At 47.4% G+C, this 24814-nt stretch overlaps 1 protein-coding gene across 3 annotated transcripts in view; it reads right to left on the reverse strand.

Moving 5' to 3' along the window:
* Positions 1-22760, reverse strand: part of PRPS2 (phosphoribosyl pyrophosphate synthetase 2) — a 34800-nt gene extending 12040 nt beyond the window's left edge. For all 3 annotated transcript variants that reach the window (XR_016391416.1, XM_089904797.1, XM_022559824.3), the window contains exons 1-5: positions 22536-22760; positions 16899-17082; positions 9169-9267; positions 8014-8138; positions 705-878 (exon numbers count right to left, since the gene is read on the reverse strand). Coding sequence is in view for 2 of the 3 variants with exons in the window: in XM_089904797.1 (XP_089760923.1) it covers positions 705-878; positions 8014-8138; positions 9169-9267; positions 16899-17082; positions 22536-22657 (704 nt within the window). In the remaining variant the exon portion in view is untranslated. The remainder of the gene's footprint in view (positions 1-704; positions 879-8013; positions 8139-9168; positions 9268-16898; positions 17083-22535) is intronic.
* Positions 22761-24814: the final 2054 nt, after the last annotated feature.

A 24814-nucleotide genomic window follows, 5' to 3' on the forward strand; every position in this document is an offset into this window, starting at 1 on the left:
GGATAATTCTTTGCTGTGCAGCACATCCCTGGCCTCTACCCAACAGCAACACCCGTCCCCTCAGTTGTCACAACCAAAAATGTCTCCAGATATTGTCAAATGTCTCCCAGGGAACAAAACTGCCCAGGTTTAAAAGAGTAAAGCCAAAATGTCACCATGTTGCCATACAATCAATACACAAAACTGAGGTATTATACACTCTTTGTTTTGTTCTGTCTCTGAAACCGGCTGTGCATTCTACCCTCCCAGCACATCTCAAGTCAGACGGGCCACAGTCCACGCCTTCTGCAGCCGTGCATGGCTGGGTGGTGGCTCCCACGCGGAACAGCCCAGCTCTAAGTCCCTGGAAGCCAACGCTGAGAAGGCTGGAGTGAAGGCAAGCCAAGGAAGCGAGGGCCTGAAGAGGCCGAAAGGCTGTCTTTTTCCTCCTGTGCTCAGTTTCAGGAGAAGCACCTTCTCTGAACTTCTTTAAAAATACACTGAAAGTTCAACCTTGAAAACGAAAACCAGGCCATAAAGGACCACAGTTTTTTCCCTACCGAGAAAAAAAAAAGAGGCCTAGAATCGACTTTGGTCTGAAAAACTACTACTAAGCTATCAGTAATAATTAGGAAAAGTGAGCCTAGTTTTTAACAGCTGACATTCTTCCTTTCTTAATGAGACGCCCTAACGCTCTCCTCAGTGGTCCCAAACCACACGCATACTTGTCCGCAGCATGGCAGATGGTGCCACATGTGTCGGCCATGTCATCCACAAGGATGGCCACGCGGTCCTTCACGTCGCCCACCAGCACCATCCGGTCCACTTCATTTGCCTTCTTCCTCTCCTTGTGAATCAAGGCAAATTCCACATTCAACCTGTCTGCGATTGACGTGACCCTGCTCAAAGACACAGACAGACACGGACTTAGAGAACAAGCTTATGGTTAGCAGGGGGAAGGTGGCAGGGAGGATAGATTGGGAGTTTGGGAGTGACATGTACACACTGCTATATTTAAAATAGATAACCAACAAGGACCTACTGTATAGCACAGGGAACTCTGTTCAATATTCTGTAACAACCTAGATGGGAGAAGAATTTGAAAAAAGGATACATGTATAACTGAATCACTTCGCTGTATACCTGAAACTAACACAACACTGTTAACCAACTATACTCCAATATAAAATTAAAAGTTAAAAAATATAGATATGGAAAAAAATTAGACTAATTCTGAAAACGTATTCCCAAAATTATAAAAACTCTAGATTCATTACAAAAAAAAAAAAAGACACAGACAGATACATCAAACACTGTCAATACAAAAAAAATTGTGTTCTTCATAGCTGTATTTTAGGACTGTCGTGACCAGCCATACTCAAGATAATGCAAGAATCAGGCCTCCCTTGCAAAGCCAGGCCTGGTCTGGGATATGTATTAAGCGACGCAAGGGGAGAAACATGCTAGGATGTGGCCTTGCATTTGTGGCAGCTGGGGAAGAAAGCCAGGGCGCCTTGACCATGGGCTAAAACTCCTGCCTAAGCAGCTGACACTCAACGGGTTAGTGTTCGTGGGTACCTTTATTTATTTATTTATCTTTTTGCGGTACGCGGGCCTCTCACTGTTGTGGCCTCTCCCGTTGCGGAGCACAGGCTCCGGACACGCAGGCCCATTGGCCATGGCTCACGGGCCCAGCCGCTCTGCGGCACGTGGGATCTTCCAGAACCGGGGCACGAACCCGTGTCCCCTGCATCGGCAGGCGGACTCTCAAGCACTGTGCCACCAGGGAAGCCCTCGTGGGTACCTTTTAAAGTCAGGGGCACAACTAAAAGCAAGTTATTTAGAAAATACTAACTGCTCAGCGTAGGGAGCAGCCAGCGGGGACAAAGTCCTGGTGAGCGCAGCCATGTAATCTGTACGCTTAGGACAACGGGCTTCACGGGACGCGAGGCCTCCGGACACAGTAATCACAGTCCAGGCCTCTGCACAACTAGGGCAAATGCTCAAAAGTCATCAGCTCTGAAAGGCCTGAACTGGCAAAAGGAGGAGAAGGTGGCAGGCCAGGCTTGCTAGTAAGCCCGGAACATTCCAGATTTTTCCTGTGAAGAATAGATTTCAATGATGAAACAGTGCAAAATAACGCCATAGACATAAGGTGACATGAAGATTTTCCCGTTTCACTTTTTGAAATGACGGTCACTCCTGATGCAATTCAGCTGAAAAACTTTTTATCGAGGGACCAAAACATACACACTCACACACCCTAATTTAGTATGCAGCGACTGGAGGATGCAACCTCTGGACACTTTTTAAGTCGTGGTCCCATTCACTGCGTCCTCCTCAGCTGGCAACCACGAGTGGCGCCCCATGCGTGCTCTGATCAAGCCGAGTGTGGCCAAGGCACTGAGAGGAACCCACTTTCTGGGGCCAAGAGCGCAGCATGAAGGGGACTGTGTACCACAGGTTACCCCTGCTTGTTTCGGAGAACATTCAACAAGTATTTTTTTAAATTGTGGCATATATATAACTAAATAGAATTTGAATGCTGACCAAGATTTTGCCCCATAATCGCCCTAAAACATATACTACGATCTATATGCCAATTTCATAAAAGATAAGCCATTTAAACTCCCATTAAGGAAAGCTAGTTTCTCAGAACACAAGACAGGTTTTCCCAAGAAAGACTCTTGAACACCTTATGTATGTGCGTATACATTAAAATTCTGTTTATTTGTAAGGACCAGGAAGATCTCGGTGCGGTGGGGAAGCGCCACCATTGGGGCTGAAGTTTGAAGCAACTCAAGTCCAAACATAACCTGCGTTCTGCCATGTGATCCGCTCTCGTAAGCCTGTGCACAAACACACCATCAGGGGGCGCGGAGGCCTGCGTGGGAAAGAAGCTGAGCTATGCGGTTTTGGGGGGTGGGGACAGGCGTGGAACATGAGTGGGGGAGCTCCAGCCACTGCAGGTACCCAATGGTAACATCAGAAGCAGAGAATAAAGGAAAATATCCCGCAAAAAGCCCCCTGGGTTGCGAGAACATTCCTATTTCTCCGCAGGTTCCAACTCTTCTTTTCCTGGTGTATAACTGAGACTTAATACCTATTCCTAACATACGATGCTGAGACAGTGTATCATATAGAAATCTTGGGTGGAAAAAGCTAGGACAAAAATAATACATAGTTTGATTTCCATTTCTTCTGGATACACTATTACATTCTCTTTAAAAGAAAAGAGAAAAAAGTCAAACCTGAATTATTTAGTTTCACCAACTTCCCAGACCAGTTTTACGTTAATATTGACTATCTCAACAGTGGTGTGTTTCCTAAGGTTTATTTTTTTTCTACCCACAAGTGACCTCTTGTGGCGATATTAAGTTTTGTGGAGATAACTAACTTGTACCTGGAACAAATCAAGCCTCAAAGTTTTTTCTACGACAACATGTTCCAATTTGTCAGATAGATATCTATTTTTCTTGGTGAAATACTACTTCTTGCATCAAACAAAGAAGCCACAGATAATGTCAACTGTACGTATCATGCGTTACCTGCGAGGCTATTTTGTCGGTTGGGGAACAGCTTACTCCAGGGTATGAGGATGACAAGGATGTGTAGCAAAAACTGGTGAGGAATGGAGGTGACAAAAAACCTGAAATGCACGCCCCTAAAAAGCCTGCCTCTCCCGGCAGAGCGGAGCAGGGGTGATCGGAGCGGAACTACTCTGAAGGGGATCTGAACAAAAACAGCATCTTGCTGCTGACCATTTCCTCTGGCTAGCTGACTCTTTTTTTGAGCAGGAATTGGCAAGTAGACGGGGGAGCCTGCTATATAATAAAAGATGGTATTTCAAATCAATGTGAGAAAAACTGATTACTGAATAGTTTTGGGGACAATTCAGATAGCTGGGGACAGGGGGAGTTGGATTCTTAATTCACTCTTTATTCCAAAACAAATTTCAGATGGAAGAAAAATCAAAACATTAAAAAGGAAAAAAGCAACCCTTAAAACATACGAAATCATGGGAGAAGAAAAATGTTAAGGGTGATCCTTCATAAACCCAGAAGCCATAATGTGAAACAGAGATAAATGTGAGTACATAAGCATGTTTTAAAAGTCTTGCAGAGAAGAAAAATACAAAAAGGGAAGAAGTGAAAAACTTGGGGACTTAGTTGCTGCACACGAGAAGCAAAGATGTCATTTCCTGCCTGCACAGAACTCCTAACAAGCTAGAGGAAGAGGCCTCCAGCTGACAGAACATGCAAAAGGTATGAACAAAATATAAACGTGCTAGAAGGAGCGCTCAACCTTATGCACGCAACTGCCATTTATAGGAGGAGATGCCATGTATCACTCAGCCGATCTGTAAAGTAGAAGAAGTCAGATCATCTGCTGTGCAAGCAAGCCTGTGTACAAAGTCACTGGCATCCATACTTGAGAATGTCAACTGGTCTATCTTCTTTTTTCTTTTTTTTTTTTTGCGGTACACGGGCCTCTCACTGTTGTGGCGTCTCCCATTGCGGAGCACAGGCTCCGGATGCGCAGGCTCAGCGGCCACGGCTCACAGGCCTAGCAGCTCCGCGACATGTGAGATCTTCCCAGACCGGGGCACGAACCCGTGTCCTCTGCATCGGCAGGTGGACTCTCAACCACTGTGCCACCAGGGAAGCCCTAACTTCTTTTTTTTAAATTGAAGTATAGTTGATTTACAATGTTGTGTTAGCTTCTGGTGTACAGCAAAGTGATTCAGTTATACATATATATATATATTTATATACTCTTTTTCAGACTTTTTTCCATTATGGTTTATTACAAGACACTGAATATAGTTTCCTCTGCTATACAGTAGATCCTTGTTGTTTATCTATTTTATATATAGTAGTTTTATCTGCTAATCCCAATGGTCTATCTTCTTTCTTTTTTTTTATACTTGAATTTTGAGTTCATATATTTTTTAAATTAATTTATTTACTCATTTATTTAATTTTTGGCTGCACTGGGTCTTCACTGCTGCACGCGGGCTTTCTCTAGCTGCAGCAAGTGGGGGCCACTCCCCGCCGCGGTGCGCAGGCTTCTCACTGCAGTGGCCTCTCCTGCTGCAGAGCACAGGCTCCAGGCGCGCGGGCTTCAGCAGTTGTGGCGCACGGGCCCAGTCGCTCCACAGCATGTGGGATCCTCCCGGACCAGGGCTCGAACCCATGTCGCCTGCATTGGCAGGCGGACTCCCAACCACTGCGCCACCAGGGAAGCCTATCTTCTTTCAAAGACCAAATTTTGACCCTGTCCATCAAAACCTAAATAGCTCATGCCCCTGGACTTGGCAACAGCAGTTCTAAGAACGCATCCTCCTTGTACAAGTATATGAAATGTGAAAGTGAGTGTCGTGCTGCAGGAATGTGCCTAAGAACATAAACAACAGCACCTACTAAAGAGGAACGTGAGACTGGTTAAAGGAATCACTACATCCGCACCCAAGGGCCAGCTGTGAAAACCAAGAAAGCAGACCTACTGCACAGCTGGGGAACTGTTGCTAAGGCGGAACACGCTTTGAAAAAAAAAAACAGCAAAGAAGTATGTGCAGCGTAACATCATCTGTGTGAAATAAAAAGGAGGGGGGTATATGTTTGAAAAGCATAATTCTGACTTTGGGAAGAATAGGGGCCCCTCAAGAAGGAAATGGGAGACATCACCCTATACATAAAAAATAGGGTTGGGGGCTTCCCTGGTGGCGCAGTGGTTGAGAGTCCGCCTGCCGATGCAGGGGACACGGGTTCGTGCCCCGGTCTGGGAGGATCCCACATGCCACAGAGCCTGAGCGTCCGGAGCCTGTGCTCCACAATGGGAGAGGCCACAACAGTGAGAGGCCTGCGTACCACAAAAAAAAAAAAAAAAAAAAAATAGGGTTGGGATGGAAAAACACAAGGCCACACAAGTTTGTGGAATCTATTATTCTTTTGGCCTGTTAGCTATCAAACTAAGTTGTTCTGGTCAAATAAAGAAATATGCCTGACATGAAAGCCACTTATTTTATGATCCATCCATATGAACCACCCAGGGAGACAATTCCCTAGACACAATGGAGATTAGTGGTGGCCACAGGCTGGAGGGAGAGGGAGTGGGGAGTGACTGCAAATGTTCTGGAATTAGACAGTGGTGACAGATGCCTAACTCTGAATACACAAAACCCACTGACCTGCACACTTTAAATGGGTGAATTGGAGGTATGTGAATTACATCTCAATAAAGCTGTTACTAAAAACAAGTTACGCCTTATGCTCCCTCTCAACCCACTTGCTCACCTCTAACCTTCGAGCAGGCCAGTGCATTCGCCTGCAGATGCCACTGTGTGACTTCAGTAAGTTTCTAAGTAACTGCAAGCATTTCCAAGAGAAATTACTCCAAAACGTTGCTCTCATTCCCCTGTTGCCTTAAGCAGACAACACTCTGGGTTGCTTGCACCCGAAGGGGAGCTTTTAAGTTCGATTCTAGGTCCTTAGCTTGGCCGTGGAAGGGATGAGGGATGGGCATTTGCATTTTAAAGTTGTCCCCAAGCTTGATGGTCACCACTCTCTCGTGGCAGGTTTACTAGCGTGCACAGACTTACGAGCTTCCTTGCTTTCTCACAGGACTGGTGGACGGAGCTCTCTTTCACCTCTGCCTCCCTGACGGAGGCCCCTGCCCGGGCATTAAAACTTCATTCCGCTCTTCTAACCCCCAGAGAGCAGCTGCACAGTTCTACAAGGTGACTCTGACTCACTGAGTCTCGGAGCACAGTAAAGCACTCTGCATCAGTGTTCCATCATCTTCACCCCGATCCTCAACTGTCTGTACTGATTGCTCTTTAATTCCTTGAGTCTCTGTAAAGCCCTCTGGATTTGCTACTCAGTACCATTATTTATGCCATTCAGTGCACCTGCGCTCTGATGCTTTTAGTGCCATGTCAATTTCCGTCCAGCATCCTCCTTTTACAGCCCAGTAACTGTCCTGTTGAGCCCACGGGGCTGGCTGCCCGCCACCCTGTTATCTGCAGGCGCTGGCTCTCGGTGGGCTGCGCCCCCTCGGCTTCCTAACTGGGATAGTCAGGCACAATGAGGTGGTCTTCAGCGGGGAGTGCTTACTGAACAGCTGGGCTTGTGGAATTCTCCCTCGGCCGTGGCTCTGCAGCCTGGGGTCAATTTTCCCAGCATCAGGAAAGACTGGCTTTCCTCCCCAGGCTGCAGAGAGGGGTCTCCCTGTCATCTCCCTTCTCTCTGGAGGCCCCCATGAGGGCATTATAGCCTCTGCCAAGCCACCCGCCTCTTCCCGGATCTGACACCCATACCCCAATCCACCCCGAGCGCGGCTGTCAGCCTTCTTTATTTCTGGGCCACAGACATCTCCCTTTCTTTCCAGCTGCTCTGCGGACACGCATTTTAAAATTGTTCTATTTTGGCTTCCATTTCTAAATGTTTGTAGTAAGAAGAACTAGCTTGGTCAATCGTGTTGTTAAGTAAAAGCCTTATTTTCCAATTAGGCTCACTGCTTTTATAATCAGAAATGAAAACTTAAAAAACTCAAAACAGGGCTTCCCTGGTGGCGCAGTGATTGAGAGTCCGCCTGCCGATGCAGCGGACACAGGTTCGTGCCCCGGTCCGGGAAGAGCTCACATGCCGCGGAGCGGCTGGGCCCGTGAGCCATGGCCGCTGAGCCTGCGCGTCCGGAGCCTGTGCTCCGCAACGGGAAAGGCCACAGCAGTGAGAGGCCCGCGTACTGCAAAAAAAAAAAAAACAAAAAAAACAAAAAAACCCTCAAAACATTCTTTGCTGAAACCAAACGTCTGTGTGTATTTTTTTTTTCTTTCATGAATGATGAAATGTTAAAGATGACAGCTCTCTGCTCTGGAGGTGAAGCCTGTTGGCTACTTACTTGCTTATTTGCAAAATAAACTGTTCAGTAATTGAAGACATGCTTCCTTATCTAACACATACGGAAAGGAAAAAGCAGTCGGCAAACACACAAATCTAAATCTGCCTCGTGCCGCCTGGGCCTGTGCAGTACCTTTTGGCGCCCCCGGCGTCAGGTGAAACAATGATGCAGTTTCTCCACTCGGTGATGTTCTCCCGAATCCACTGCAGGACCGCGGGCTCCGCGTACAAGTTATCCACGGGGATATCAAAGAACCCCTAAGGGGAGAAGCGGGTGTCACGTTATTGCGGGGTTTTTAAAAAGATCTCTTTCATGAGATAAAACTTGAATTTTTTATTCAAAAGAAGCCTTTTCAACTGACTCCCCTTTTTTTCTTTTTTTAAAATTGAAGTATAGTTGACTGACAAGGTTGTGTTACTTTCAGGTGTCCAGCAAAGTGATTCAGCTATTTATATATATATATACATGTGTATATATATGTATGTGTATATATATATATATATATGTATGTATTCTTTTTCAGATCCTTTTCCATTATACAAGATACTGAATATAGTTCCCTGTGCTATATAATAGGACCTTGTTGTTTACCTATTTTATATATAGTAGTGTGTATCTGTTCATCCCAAGCTCCTAATTTATCCCCCCCCCACCTTTCCCCTTTGGTAACCGTTTTTCTATGTCTGTGCAGATGCCCTTTTCTTAATTCAAACAGAATTAAATCAAAAGACAGATATGTTCCAGAAGCAGATTTCAGTTCAATACGGGGACATGGTCTGTTATCTTATGATCAGCTCTATCCTAAGGAATAAGAGAATGGTTTTGTAGATCAATGGGTGAGAGATTTGCTGTTTCTTAAACACCTTATTATAAGCCAAATAAGTCAACATTCACTATATCACAGAGTATGCATAGTGTAATTTGGCCTGTTTACCAGATTACGGAACTAAGTTATGAAGAGTTTTAAAAAACCTACATTACGACTCTCCCATTCTAATTATTTTCCAGAAGTGGAGATGGAATTATAGAGTTTACTACCAAGAAGCCATTCCTGCTCCTCCAAAAGTGAGTAGAGGGAAGGTGGTGCTGGATACAGGCGATATCAACATTAAATATATTTCTAAGTTCAGTAAAAAAGATGAAAATCCAAGAGTTGCCATATACAAACTTAAAAACACACGTAGTGTTACCTCCTTCAAAAATTATTTAACTTAACAGGGCGTTAGGATTTAACCACTTGCACTAAGCCCCCACCATAACCAAGGACAACAAAGAGAATGCTGGAACCTGGATCTGAGAGGCATGCAGGTCCATGGTGATGATGTGATCCGCCCCAGCGACCGAGAGCATATTGGCCACGAGTTTCGCCGAAATCGGAGCACGACTCTAAAATATAAAGGCACGGATTTTATAACAAGGGAGAGATGGAGACCTCCAGATTTCTCCCACTAAGATTTATAGAAGAAAGAGGAATCACAGATGCTTTATTATACTTGAAGAAAATTAACATTAATAATTCAAAATTAATACTTCAATAATTTAAACTTAGTAATTTAAATGATTTCATTATTAATAAAGAAAGTTATAGGTTATAATAGCAAAAGATACTCATCCCGTTTTATTCACCAAATATTAATTATTTACATCTACTACTGTGAGACAGTGTGCCTGACACTGGGTATAGAAAACAAATATCAAAGAAGCAAATAATTAAACATAAATACATGTAACATCACAATTTATATAATTCCAATTGTGACAACTGTGCAGAATAATAGGTCCCGGGAGAGAGACAGAAAGACAGACAAGAGCATGAAGGACATCAAGTTAAAAGACACTGGTTGTCAGAGGCCCCTCTGAGGAAAGTGCTTTTTAAGGCGAGGCCAGCAGAAGCGGGAGACCAGTGTGGCAGCAAGAGCAGCCCATGTGATGTCATGGAGGCTGAGAGCATATCCAGGGACGGAACGAATCCTAGTGTGGCTACAGGCAGTGGTCCAGGACAGAATGTGAGGGCATGCCGGGAGAGAGGCAGGGGCGCATCCTGCAGAGCCCTGAAGGCCAAGGCCAGCCCTAAAGACAAGTTTCTGCACTACAGCTGGGAGCGAAGGCTGTTACAAATTCGACAAAAACCATATCCAAGAAAGAACACCTTAAGGTGATGGATAATTTGATATTCAGAGAAACATACGCAGCGTGACACCGTATCCTCTCTGAAGGTACCCAACTTCTCCATAGCTTTAGGTTCCACACCATAAACGATGGACAGTAACTCTGTCCACGTCAAAACAATCCAAGGGACTATAGAGGCATGATTAGACCTAGGGAAAGAGTTCAGCATTTTGCTGTAAACAGTGTTATTCCTATACACCACAGAAAAGGAAATGTAAGCTTAATAGAAGATTTCATTCAAACTTACAATGTCACATGTCAATTATATCTCAAAGCTGAAAACAAAAAAGATTTCATTCAAAATAGTAACAAATGATCTCTGTTAAATACACAGACACACACACACACACACACACACAGTATATCCATGTAAAAACACACAGGAATTATATCACAATGTGAACAGATTATTTTTATTTTCTCTAATAACACCATTCTTTTATAAAAAAGAAACCTATTACTTGATGATAATACACACACACACACACACACACACACACACACACACACAATTTTTTCACACACAAAGAAAGAATGAGAGGAAACAGCCCAAATGTTACCAGTAGATGTTTCTAGAAAGTGAGATTATGGGGAAACAGTTTTCTAATTTTTTAAAAATTGTTCAACCTGCTCAACTAAGTCACGTTTTCATCGTGTTAGCTCCCCTGCTCTGGTCCACGTTGCCTTTGGGATAAAAAGCCCTCCCGCCAGCGCGGCTCTAGCTACTAAGACCTGGTCTGCCCCACCGCCATCCCTGCGCCTCCAGGAGGGGTCCTCCCCGCAGTGGGGACTGGGCCCGCTCTCTCCCTCTTCCGGAGAACACTCTAAGCCTTGCCATCTACACCTGCACACCCACCTTACCCTTATTCCACCCCCATCTCTGCAGACCCAATATGTTTGATCCTCCAGATCTGGTTCCAATCTCCAAACTTTAAGGTACTCCGAGAAATCTAGAGAGAAATGATCTGTCCCTTCTAAAGGGACACAGCATTTGGTCCCCACCATATGGGACCACCTTATGCCGCCTGCTTAAAGACTGACATCAGAAGATATTTTACGTAGGATGCATAATTCACAACTAGACTACGCGTCCCTCAAGGGCAAAGAATTGGTTTTGGAGATTTCCACATCACCTGCAGTCCCGGCTCTGTATCTTGCATGCGACAGTTCTTCGATAAATATTTAATAACAGGATCTCTGTAACAACAAGTTTCCGAGGCTTAGTCATTCACCTCACTAACTATGAGAATTATTGAGTCTAACAAAATTCCAAGATAATTAAAAGAACAAATCGATAGCAGGGAATCTGACTCACAATGCTCATCAATTTGGGGCTCTTTCTCTAAGCTGATAACCTACGAAAAGAGTCCTCTGCTCTCCATAGCGTTCTCTCCATGGCGTTGAGCATTTCTTACTTCTGAGAGCCAAAGCACAGGGGTAATTTTTAAATTCATACTTTCTGATCTCCTTCTTCAAACTCTGTTTTCAAATTTGGTTTTTGGACCATCTTTCGCAATTTGCCTCAACCCCCAACTGCATCTTGCAGGAAAAATGATCCACAAGTTTCAACTGACTTTATAGCCAAGACAGAGAAAAATTTGTAAGACATTTCAACAAAGGTAGTCAAGGTACAGCAACCGAAAATAAAACGTTCGACTCCACTAATGAAAAACGGGTAAAGGTTTTTTTTTGTGAGCCAGACCAACCTCGACAAAGACTCTCCAGAGAGTCCAGATTTTATTTAATGTATCGGCTGCTGCCCCGCTAAAAAGTGTAAACTTCGCAGGCTTTAAAAATTGACAAGATTGTAGAAATTTGTGTCAGCACAACTGTCCTCAATTTTTCCAGTTAAGAAATCAAAAGAAACTATTTGATCATTGAAAATAGAACATAACCTTGAAAATTTGGGGGGGAAAAAAAAGCTCCAAGTCTTCTACCCCCTCAAAAGTAATTATTTCCAGCTGTGCCCACATCATACGGTTTTTAGCAGGGAAGGAAACTAGCAATTATTGACCACCCACTATAGCAGAGGTCAGGGGACTGGTGCCCATGGGCCAAGACAGCCCATGCTCTGTTTCTTCACAACCTGTGAGCTAAGAATGGTTTTTAGGTTTTAAAGTGGTTGAAGACCAATCAAAAGCAATATTTTGTGACATTTGAAAAGTATATGAAATTCATATTTCAATGTCCATAAATAAAGTTTTATTGGAACACGGCCATACCCCTTCGTTTACATATTAAATATGGCTGTTTTCACACCAAATGGTGAAGTGGAGCGATTTCAACAGAGTCCCAGTGGTACACAAAGCCTCAACAATCTGACACCTGGTTCTTTTGGGAAAGAGTCTGCCCACTTGTGTGCCAAGCATTTTATAAATAGTACCAAATACCATCCTTAACTTCCAGAGGAGGAAACTAAAGACACAACGGAACAAGAGTAAGTAATGGCACTAAAGGTCAAACCCAAGTCCACTTGACTCCAAAGTCTTACCCCAAAACTCAGACCACTCTGCACCACACTTTTTACAATGAATACTATATTGTCATCCTTTTTCCATGTTAGTATTACATTGTGCTGACGTGTCATCATGAAACCTTTCCTTCACTGTCAGAACTTGCCCCTGGTTTCTTGCACATACAAATAAAAGCAAAAATAAAATTTGACAGATGTGCAGCACTTGCTTAAAAACAAGCAGTGAGGTTAAAAATAATGAAACAAGCTTTGAATCTGGTTAAAAGGCTCTAGCTTTTTCTGCCCTTCTTTGCAGGTAACTCTAAATAGATCGACTGCGCAGAATCCCATTGTGTCTTAGATGCCATAGACAGTACAGTCCTATGGGAAGGAAAGGACAAGTCTGTGGGGCTCCCCAGGGCTCCTCCAGTGGCTGAGGAGGAGAATTTCTTTCTGAGCCCATAGAACAAGTGTGGCCGACGACTTCCCATCACATTCGAACACTACGTGGCCTTTAGCCTACCTAAGTGAAGCCAAAAGCGGGGAGAAGTGTTTTCCCCCATCACCCTGGGTTTCCTCATCACTAGCCCTGGCTGGTACATGAATTACATATAGGCTCAGGCCATTTCTCTAAGGTGCTTACTAAATCCTTTGTTACCCTCATTTCAAAAGTTTCCTGATACAAAGCCAGCCCAGTTGGTCTAGGGAAAGAAATGAATAGTTAGAAAAGTTATTAGCAGCAATTTAAAAAGTCCAAAAGCACGCCTCAAATGATAGATAAAATTAAAGATTTCCCTTTCGAGCAGCATGGTGAGAGAAACAGTCTCTCTCCTTACTGCAACACGAGTCAGCTTGACTAGAGATAGGTCAGAAATGATGGTGCCAGAACAATCGACATGTCCTGGCCGCCTCCGAGGTCAGTCCCAAAGAGCCAGGCTCTACAAAGGGTGGTCAAGAGTCAAACTCACCTGGGACAGCTGGGTGAACACTTGTTTCCTGGCATCATTATTCACAGAATCCCCTTTCAAGCTCTCAAGTAGCCTGACTTAGATGATAAATGATGTAATAATGACACTATCTCAAAGCTTGAACTGTCCCTAAATACCCACTTATTCACACATCAGTGACCTATCAAGGCCCCCTGGAGTGGGCTGAATGGTGGCCCCAAAGATATCAGGTCCTAACCCCTGGAGCCTGTGTGACTGTTACTTTATTTCGAAAGAGGCCCTTTGCAGATGTGGTTTTACTAAGGATTCTGAGATGGGGAGATTATCCCAGAGGGCCCTGGATGCTACTGTATGTATCCTTAAAGAGGGAGATCCGACAGAGGCAAGAGAAGCCACGTGAAGATGGAAGCGGAGGTCAGAGGGATACGGCCTCAAGCCAAGCAACGTGGCAGCTGCTAGCAGCTGGAAGAGGCCAGGAAGGATCCTTCCCTAGAGCCTCCAGACGGAGCATGGCCCTGCCGCACCTTGATTTTCAACTTCTGGCCTCCACAACTATGAGAGAATCCATTTCTGTTGTTTGAAGCCACCCAGCTTACAGTAATTTACTACAGCAGCAATTGGAAACTAACACAGCCCTCTGTGATTCCTTTTTTGCTATCAGCTTTCTCCAACAATAAGGCGCACCATTTCTGAACTCCAGATTCCCTCTGCTGCTACTGGTGCCATCTCTCAACTGCTATCATGGCCTTGCTTCTGTGTTGCTGACGGTGACCACATCTTATCTCTTCCATCAGCGGTTAAGTTCAGAAAGTCGTGGAACTGATTGGAGTAAAAACGAAAAGCAGCTACCATATTGTTTCCAAGAAACACACTTACAGCAAAGTGACTAAGGAACAGTGAAAGGAAGGAAAGAAACTGGTACTCAAAATGGCCCCCAAAAGAAAACTCATCTCGGGCTTCCCTGGTGGCGCAGTGGTTGAGAGTCTGCCTGCCGATGCAGGGAACACGGGTTCGTGCCCCGTGCCCCAGTCCGGGAAGATCCCACGTGCCGCGGAGCAGCTGGACCCGTGAGCCATGGCCACTGAGCCTGCGCGTCTGGAGCCTGTGCTCCGCAACGAGAGAGGCCACAACGGTGAGAGGCCCGCGTACCGCAAAAAAAAAAAGAAAACCCATTTCAATGTCCAACAATAGGAACATGGATCGAGAGACAGTTGAACAACACGGTTCCAGGGAACAGTTAAGCCCACTGGGGCTTCAAGAGCTCTGGAGGGCTCTTCGTCAGCATGGTGACAGAGGGCAATCCTGGCAAGTAGAGGCCAGAGGCCAGGAGTGCCGTCACATCCCCTGTGTGGCGGAAGGACACCAGCCATGCAGACCATGCTAGTTTCTCTATGCGACAAAGACTTCATTATGATTAAACATAAGAAACAAAGTTTGAAAATACAATATTGGAACAAGAGGTAACTGCCAATCAAATACTTGCAAACAAAAAATGCAGGCGTCTCAATATTTTTATCAGTTAAAAAGAAAGTTAGGGTTTAAAAAAAAAAAAAGAAAAAAACCAAACAAAAAACCCCAAAAAACAAGTTAGGGCTCCAAATCGTTACACAGTGGGAACGGGCCAAGTAATAATAAAAGGAGTAATTTACCAGAGAAGAAGCAATGTATCAAATATCTTCATGCCAAGTGCAAAAGCTACTAGAAAAAAAAGGAAAATCTGATGACAAATGACAGAATACAGAATTTACTAAACCCCGTTACATGGAAGAGAAATGGTAGCCGGATATGAGCTTCTCTATGACACAGACAAGAACCAAGATGCTGAACAAGCCCATAGAAACACCCAAATGGGAGGAAGAGCTACGACAACAGACTACACTGATGCGACACAAGAAATAAACTGAAACACACATAAAACTTGCAAATCAAGTTTAGAATAAAAGCAGCTCCATAAATGACAAGTGGGAGGTCATATGCTTCACAGGAGCAGGTGGGACCTCAGGTTTGGGCTGCTCACAAGCTAAAGGCAAGTCACAAAGTGACAGACACACACACAGCCCCCCCCCCAACACACACCCCAACGTTTCATGGCATGTGGTAATTATCTGAAATTCACATTTCAATGTCCATAAATGTATGTTTTATGGATTTATGTTATATGGAACTGAAAGGATTCCCGCGGAACCGACCATCTATTCATAAAATACAAGGCGGACAACAGCTTAAGAGTTGCTCCCCATAGAGGCCTGAATGGTATCCCCAAAACTCACGTCCACCCAGAACCTCAGACTGTGACTTCATGTGGAAATCGGGTCTTTGCAGATGTAACTAAGGTGAAGATCCAGATGAGCTCATTCTGGATTAGGGTGGGCCCTAAATCCAGTAACTGTCCTTTTATAAAAGACAAAAGGACACACAGAGACACAGGAAGGCAGCCATGCGAAGACAGGCAGAGATGGACATGATGCTACCAGAAGCCAAGGAATGCCAGGAGCCAGCAGAAACAGGAAGAGGCAAAGAAGGCTCTGCCAGAGTCTTCAGAGGGACTGCAGCCTGCTGGCAGCGTGACCTCTGACATCTGGCCTCCAGGACTGCGAGAGAGAGGACATTTCTGGCATTCTAAGTAAGCCTCCCAGTTTGTGGTCATTTGTTTTCGCAGGCCCAGCAAAGTAATACAATCCCCTTTCAAGTTCCCCTCCAACTCCAACTTCTCTGATTTTTCTTGAAGGCAGAGGCCGTATCTTCTTCAGTTTTTCTAGAAACTCACAAAGCTTTCTACAGTGCTAGTGTTACAAAAAGAATAATTCAACAATATTAACTTCATTCCTCTTGCAAGGTTAAAAAGAGATAATGGTATAAATTAAACTTGGTATCTTGAGATAACTGTAGACTCATATGCAGCTGTAAGAAACAATGCTGAGATGGTGCAACCTTGCCTCAGTTTCTCACGGTAACATCTTGCAAAACTAAGGTAGGATATCACAACTGGGATCCCGACATGGATACAACCCAGTGGTCTGCTCAGGACTTCCCCCAGTGTTTTATACTGTGTGTGTGTGTGTGTGTGTGTGTGTGTGTGTGTGTGTGTGTGTGTGTGTGTGTGTGTGTGTGTGTGTGTGTGTGTGTGTCTTTAGTTCTATTCACCACCACAAAGGTACACAATAATTTCATCCACTTTCATTATATGTAAAGTATAATAATTTTATATTATAACAATGGTATTTTCATACCTGCAAAAATACACTTTATCTGTTTCTATATGTACAAATATTAACGTGATGGCTGGTCCAAAGACAAACCTTTGGTAGAGCCAACCAGAGAAGGCATATTTACTCCATCCTGACAGGAGAGAGCAGGCATTTCCCAGGGATTCAGAGGTACAAAGTGAGAAAATCAATGTAGCCGTTAAGGCAGAGCAGGTTCCTCCAACAGGAGCCCCGCCCCCATACCTTGTCCTTTTTGTCTTGGCGGGCGTAGGGGAAGCACGGGATCACGGCCGTCACCCTGGAGGATGACGCGATCTTGCAGGCGTTGATCATGATGAGGAGTTCCATCAGGTTGTCGTTGATTTCTCCGCAGCCACTCTGGATGATGTACACATCTTCTCCCCTCACACTTTCGCCAATCTCGACGCTAGGGGAAGAAACATGCCACCCATTAATAGGAAAGCATCCCTGTGACCATCCCCAGGGTTGTGATTCCCTAGGACTTGGCAGGCAGTGGTCCTCGAGGGTATGACTTCTTCCACTGACAGGAGACAGAACAAAATCAGCAAAGGGAAAAGTCACGCGGGCGAGGTCTGGGGAGACCAGGCACAAGCTTCCAAGAGTCCTTACCCTCGTGGAGTCACAGAGGACGTGTGAATTCCCCCGGCAACGAGCTGTGACAACACACGTGAAGCACTGTCTCCCGGGGAAGCTCATTAGAGACTCAGTGCCTGGGGTTTTACGGGGGGCCAGGGACTCGGTGTTAACCACGTGGTTTACGCTGTTCAGCAGTGAGCTATTCCCACAGGGAGTGGCGGGAAACTTCACGAAAGCTAAGCTCCCAGAAGCCAGCCAAGGGCCACCTTGCAAAGGGACCTTTTTCATATATGAGGGGATCCCATATGCTCTTCAGAAATTGTCTCAGGCCTATTACATTAACTCTTTTTGGCTCAATACTGTATTTTAGTTTTTCACTTTCGTTAACGTTACACATAACACATTGCTTAAAAAACTCCAATCCGTTCTGTAAGGCTTAAAACAAATAAACAGCACAGAGGCAGCCAATTTCAACTCTTGACATGGTCTTTAGATATTTATTTTCAAAGTCCCTCCCTTACGTTTGTATTGCTTCATCTGGATTTTTTTTTTTTTTTTTTGGCGGTAAACGGGCTTCTCACTGCGGTGGCCTCTCCCGTTGCGGAGCACAGGCTCCGGACGCGCAGGCTCAGCGGCCATGGCTCACAGGCCCAGCCGCCCTGCGGCATGTGGGATCTTCCCGGACCGGCGCACGAACGCATGTCCCCTGCATCGGCAGGCGGACTCTCAACCACTGCGCCACCAGGGAAGCCCGTTCATCTGGATTTTTCATCCTAGGCATCACGTGTTGACCCCTATCTCCTCCCCATCCCGTCGCCCGCACCCGTGTGCAGCCTTCCCATCTCATCTTGCCATCTTCCTCACATCGATCAGCATTTTCCAACTAAATCTGAGAGCTACAATTTTAACTGTGTCAGTGCCATTCAGAGCTGAGTCATTCAGTAAACTGAAAACCAAGTTCGTATTGCCCTTCTATGCACAACTTTTGGGGGTCTGTTTACCCTGGAGGAAATTATCCAACCTCTTCAACTACTAAGTTTTCCGAGTACTGCATACAAATGGCAGCCTCAACAGTTGGCTAACAAACTAAATCCCACAATGTCAACGTCAAAGGCCTCGAGCGTGATCTCCATTCCTCGGCCTGCCCGAGTCTCTCCCTGAGCTGCCTTCTCTTTCCAGCTGTGCACAGCTGTCTCCTGGGGATTGCTTCCACCCCTTTCCTGCCCTCGATTTCCCACTTTCTGTACCCTTTCTTGGTGCACTTCCTTGTTTTACTGATGGGCATCCTCCAGTAGCTTCTTGAGAAAGCAAATAGGAGCTAAAGTCTTTGAAAATTGCCTACCAGAAAGCTTCTGTATTTCAGGTACAGGATTCTGGGGGTTCAACAAGAGAACGAGTCAGCACAACACTGGCATACATACACAGTTACCTGTATCCCGCCTCTTGCAATCAGAAACCCATTATACCCAATGGTATTGTTTTATTAAAAGAGCTAATTATTTCTAAAGAAAATGTAAACACAAATGGCATTTCGAATACCATATAGCAGTCTATCTGAATCAACAGAAGCTTCTACTCCACTTTAAACAGAATAATTAGAAGACAAAAATGCCATTTTTCAAGTTGACAGGATCTGAAAATGAGTTTTGATAACAGTGGGTCTTAACCTCGCATGTGCTCTGCCACGGATGGAAAGAGTATGATGCCAACCTCGGGATGAGCATGTGACAGACCGAATTCTACATACTCCCTCCGAGCTCGAGTACTAAGGAGCTACATGTAATTCCTTCGTGAACATCACATCAACTGCGAGGTGAAGTCAATCTGGAAATCACAGTATCATAAAGCTCAGGGGTCAATAATAGCCTGTGAGCTGAGAATGGGGTGGGCAGAATAATGGCCTCCCAAAGACGTCTATGTCCTAATCCCCAGGACCTTTGAATATATATGTTCGTTTATAGGGCAAAGGGGAAGCAAGGTGGCAGATGGAATTAAGGCTACTAGTCAGGTGACCGTAAAACAGGGAGATTACCCTTGATTATTCTAGTTGGCCCAGTGTGATTACAAGGGTCCTTAAAAATGGTAGAGGGAGAGAAAAGAGGTCAGAGAAAGAGATGTGAGGACTGACGTAGGGTCAGAGACGTGCTATGTGGCTGGTCCCGAAGATGGAAGAACGGGTCAAGAGCCAAGCAAAGTAGGCAGCCCCTGAGAGCTGGGAAAGCAGGTAATGGATTCTCCCCTAGAGCCTCCAGAAAGGAACACTGACCCACGATGCACTTCTAACCTGCAGAACTGTAAGACGTAACAGCAGCAGAGCCACCATGGGTCCACGAAGGCTAAAATGTTGTCTGGCCCCTTACAGAAAAGGTTTGCCAACAACTCCTGGTGTTATGACTGTTTAATCCCCGAATTTCAGCTTCTCTGGCCTAGTTTTTCTAAGGAACCTCAATCCCCATATGACTAGCAGTCCAGGGGAAGACAGAAAATACATACAGTCACCATGGCAACTTTTCCCCAAAGCTATTCCTGCGTCTACTCATAAAGATGGTCACGACTGATCTTTACTCTAGGTCTTTTTTTTTTTTTTTTTTTTACTCTAGGTCTTTTAAACACTGTGGCCAGGAGGCAGCATCCACTGCTCTTTACTGACCCTGAAATAAGAAGGCTGATGAGTTTATCTGAGCCACCAACGAATGGGTGTGGTAATTAAAAGACGGCCACAGACTAACACTTTTCCCATCAAGAAGTGCAGTCTATGGCCTCTTCCCCCGGATCTGGGAGGACTCCGTGCTTGACAACACAGTGCGACAGAAGTGACGATGCACTGACTTTGGGGCCCAGGCCTTAATAGACTGGGAGCTGCCACTTCCTGTGTTTTGGAATCCTTGTGCTTGGACCCCAGTTTCCACGCTCTAATAAGGAAGCTCCAGCAGCCCTGTGGGGAGAGATGCTGAGGTTCCTAACCAAGCTCTCAGGCCAAAGCTAGTGCCAACTTACCAGCCATGTGAGTGAGCCAGCTTAGAAGTGGACCCTCCAGCCCCAGATGCCACCACACAGGACAGAAACAAGCCTTCCTTGCTGAGCCCTGTCCAAACTGCAGGTCTGAGAGTCAAATAAACAATTAGTTTCAAGCCGTTGAGCTCTGGGGTGACTTGTTACACAACAGATAACCAGAACTTTGGGTCTCAGGATCCAGCTAGCTGCTCTGGGCATGTTAACTGACCAACATAATGGGTTAAAATAGACTTTCAGACACCATTATCAGTGCTGTCCTAGGACATCACTGTGGCACTTCAGTGGTCAACTGTAAAGCTGGAGCGAACGTCTCCCTGCAGGGCCTAAATAATTTAGAGATGAGAAGGTAAAATCATGAGGCTCTGTGTCCAATTAGTGTTTTTAAAATGGGTAATGGGAGGAGTTGAGGACCAGGCGCCACACCAGATTTCTCGTCTTGGTTCAGGGAGAGGTTCAGGAAGGGGCCCCTGGACATGAATTGTATCAATTATCTCTTCCTTTTGCCCTTCTGCTTCTCACCTCTAGGACCATACGGTAAAAACCGGATCACTAGTGCAGTATCTGATACAGGGAGTCCTCTTTATAAAGGAATCAACCTCTGGGCCTAGACAGTTCATGGGAAAGAGAAAAAGTCAGGAAGTTAACCTTTTATAGTCTAGATATTAAAAACATAAAATGTAACTATATAGCAATTCCCAGACTCCAGGCTGAGTGGTTTCTGACACCTCATGATTTCTAACTAACGAGTGGTAGTTATAAAATACTCAAAACCAAATAAAAATTTTTCCTTGACTTATATGACACCGCCGCCAGGAGACAAACTATCATCCCGTTCTTCTGAAAGCTACTGCAACTTGAACAGGACTGCCAGATATTGTGGCATTCAAACATAAATACACTACCCTTCTCCAGAGCCCTGGACTTCCTCCGAGACCTCTGGATACAACTCTGCCAAGTGGAGTTCTTTAGCTGAAGGACTCGTGCAGTAACACCACCTGATACTCATTCACAAATGTTTCTTCACTTATATTATCATCAGGGTTGTGCAGTGGTGATTTCCCACCTGGAATAAGGGTTTCCCATATCCTAACAAGCTGAAAACAGCAACCTCCACCTTCTCTCCATGTAATAATAATAACCCCTCGGTATCTAAGCAATCTTTGCCCACCTCAAGGGCATCAAGATTCTCCTCCGATGTTTTCTCCTAGAAATTTCTAGTTCTAGGTTTTACATTTAGGCCTGCGATCCATTTCAAGTTCATTTTTGAAATGGTGGGAAGTATGGATGGACTTTTTCGGGTTTTTTTGCAGCTGCCAACAATTGTTCCAGCACCGCTTGTTGGAAATGTTGCCTGAACTGAATCTTTGCCAAAGGTATCAAAACGATCGGTAACTTAAAAAAAAAAAAAGATCAGTAAGTGAGTACAGTGGAAGATATTTAAGTGGGGGGAGAAATGGGACCAACTTGAAATTAGTCAAGAGCTGCGTGGACTCAGGAAAGTGGAAAAAAAGGAGCTGCTGGTCCGGCTTCCGAGGGGGCCACCAGCCTGACTTCACTGAACAGAGGCGACCGCTTCCTGTGGACCTGAGACATGGGCAGCACTTACATTCAAGCCATGGCCTTGCTGCGGGACACAGCAGAGTCCCAGGAAGACGAAGAAGCTGAAAAGAAAAAGTCCATCATCTCTGAAGCAGAAAAGTTAGCACAGGGGATCCCAGCACGTGAGCCCTGGAGTTCTCAGGTTCTTTAAACCCTTTGCAGGACCACAGCCTCTGGAGAACTCAGAAGTCTGCACTCTGGCAGCTCAGGACTGTCACCTGGGAGCTTTTAAAAAGCCGACCCCGCAGCCCTCGGACCGGAATCTCTGGGGCAGGGCGGGTAAGAGGCACTTTCAACGGCCCCAGGCGAATCCAGCGCGCAGCCGGGGCTGGGGACGTGGGCGGGACGTTCCCTCGCGCGCACGGGGTTTGGGATCGGCCAGGCAGGAACGCGCTCGCCCCGGGCCGTCCCTCCCCGCGTGCCCCGCGGTTCCCGCCAGCTGCGCCCACCTCCTCCCGTGCCCTGTGACGGCCCGGAGGTCGCTCTTCCGGGCTGGGGCCGCCCTCTTCGGCTTCTCCCGGACGCCGCGGCGGTGGCGCGGAGGCCGCGTAGTGGCCGTCCCGCCCCGGAAGGCGAAGCGGGCAGCCGCGGAGGGGGTCCCAGGTAAGCGCCGGCGCCGGCCCGGCACCGCAGCCGCGCGCCCAGCGCCCTCACCGGCCCGGCCCCCACCTGGTCTCCTGGTTGCTGAACTTCTTGGTGACCACCTTGCCCAGCTCCAGGCCCAGCCGGTCGGCCACGCGCTGAGACAGGTCCTGGTGCGAGCTGCCGCTGAAGAGCACGATGTTGGGCATGGTCAGGCGCGGGACTCCAAGCGGCGCGGGGCGGCGGAGGCGGCGGTAACACGGAACCCTGTGGCGAGAGCTGGAAAGCGCGACTGGCAGACACCGGCAGGAGCGGAGCTAAGAGGAGCTGGAGGGGGCGGAGCTGGAGGGGCGGAGCTGGGAGAGGGGGAGCGGGAGGGACGGGACTGCGGGAGGAGGAGCTGGAGGCGGTGGAGCTGAGGGAGGAGGAGCTGCGGGGTGGGAAGAGTGGGAAAGCGCAGCCGCGGGTCCCGGAGGCGGAGCTGGAGGGGCAGAGCTGAGGGAGGAGGAGCTGCGGGGTGGGAAGAGCAGGAAGACGCAGCCGCGGGCCGGGTAGGAGGAGCTGGAGGAGCGGAGCTGAGGGAGGAGGCGCTGCGGGGGTGGGAAGAGCAGGAAGATGCCCCTGCGGGCCGGGTAGGAGGAGCTGGAGGGGCGGAGCTGAGGGAGGAGGCGCTGCGGGGTGGGAAGAGCAGGAAGACGCAGCCGCGGGCCGGGTAGGAGGAGCTGGAGGGGCGGAGCTGAGGGAGGAGGCGCTGCGGGGGTGGGAAGAGCGGGAAGACGCAGCCGCGGGCCGGGTAGGAGGAGCTGGAGGGGCGGAGCTGAGGGAGGAGGCGCTGCGGGGTGGGAAGAGCGGGAAGACGCAGCCGCGGGCCGGGTAGGAGGAGCTGGAGGGGCGGAGCTGAGGGAGGAGGCGCTGCGGGGGTGGGAAGAGCGGGAAGACGCAGCCGCGGGCCGGGTAGGAGGAGCTGGAGGGGCGGAGCTGAGGGAGGAGGCACTGCGGGGTGGGAAGAGCGGGAAGACGCAGCCGCGGGCCGGGTAGGAGGAGCTGGAGGGGCGGAGCTGAGGGAGGAGGCGCTGCGGGGTGGGAAGAGCGGGAAGACGCAGCCGCGGGCCGGGTAGGAGGAGCTGGAGGGGCGGAGCTGAAGGAGGAGGCGCTGCGGGGTGGGAAGAGCGGGAAGACGCAGCCGCGGGCCGGGTAGGAGGAGCTGGAGGGGCGGAGCTGAAGGAGGAGGCGCTGCGGGGTGCGAAGAGCAGGAAGACGCAGCCGCGGGCCAGGTAGGAGGAGCTGGAGGGGCGGAGCTGAGGGAGGAGGAGCTGGAGGCGGAGGTGGAGTGGGAAAGTGCTGCAACAGGCCCCGGAGGAGGAGCTGCAGGAGGCGGAACTGGGGGAGCGGGGCGGGGGAGGAGGAGCTGGAAGGGAAAGGGAGGAAGGGGGGCGGGAGGGGAATGGGTGTTGGAGAGGATGGGGGCGGGAGGAGTAGCTGGAGGAGCGAGGGGGGGGGAGGATTGGAGGAAGAGCCCGAGGGTGCTGCGAGGCGGGTGCTGCGAGGCGTGGGCTGCTACACACCGAGGGCTGCTACACACCGAGGGCTGTAGGATGAGAAACCCTGGAGGGCCTGGCTCCGTGGGAGAGCTCCAGGCCCTAATCTTGACATTTCTGTCCTGCTTCGCGGGGGAGAGTCAATGAACCAGGTTAACTGGGCACAGAGGGAGGGTGAGGGAGGGGCGATGAAGGTGCCTCGCAACCAGGAGCGACCCCCAACCTGGAATACCCCCAAACCCACTGCAGATCACTGGTGCAGATCACAGGGGTCTGCAAGCTGGCCTGCAGGCCAGATCCACATGCCGCCTGTTTGTACGAGAGAGCTAAGCATTATTTTACACTTGAACATTTGTGTATGTATGTGATAATAGCTACAATACCATTGAACCCCAATTAAGAGACACATTATCCCCTTCAGAAAGGAACTCCTTTCCTCTCATTAGTGGGTGTGTACTGCAAAAAATTGTACTCTATTATTACAGTTTGAATTTCATCAATAAAAACATTGTGAATTTTTTTCTCTCTTGTTATATAAGTACCTACATAATATCCTCTCCATTTTGCCTCTTGGCCCTCAAAGCCTAAATTATTTACCATCCAGTCCTTAGTCAAAGAAAAGAACTGTCCAGGGTTCTTGAAAAATTCACAGCGCCAGTGACCATCTGAGCCCTGACCCCAGGTGGAGGGGGCAAGGTTGCTCTCGATGTGATGTGCGATCGAACAAAGGCCCCTCCAGATTCCTCATTTTTAGGTAGATGTGGTGGTCCTCGTGCCAGCTTTCACAACCTCCTGCCTGTCGCTTTCTCAAAGGCCTGACCCCAGGAT

This window comes from Delphinapterus leucas, chromosome X, assembly GCF_059928025.1.
Source record: "Delphinapterus leucas isolate spDelLeu-1000000601 "Yukka" chromosome X, BTC_Dleu_Yukka2, whole genome shotgun sequence".
NCBI classification, from domain to species: Eukaryota; Metazoa; Chordata; class Mammalia; order Artiodactyla; family Monodontidae; genus Delphinapterus; species Delphinapterus leucas.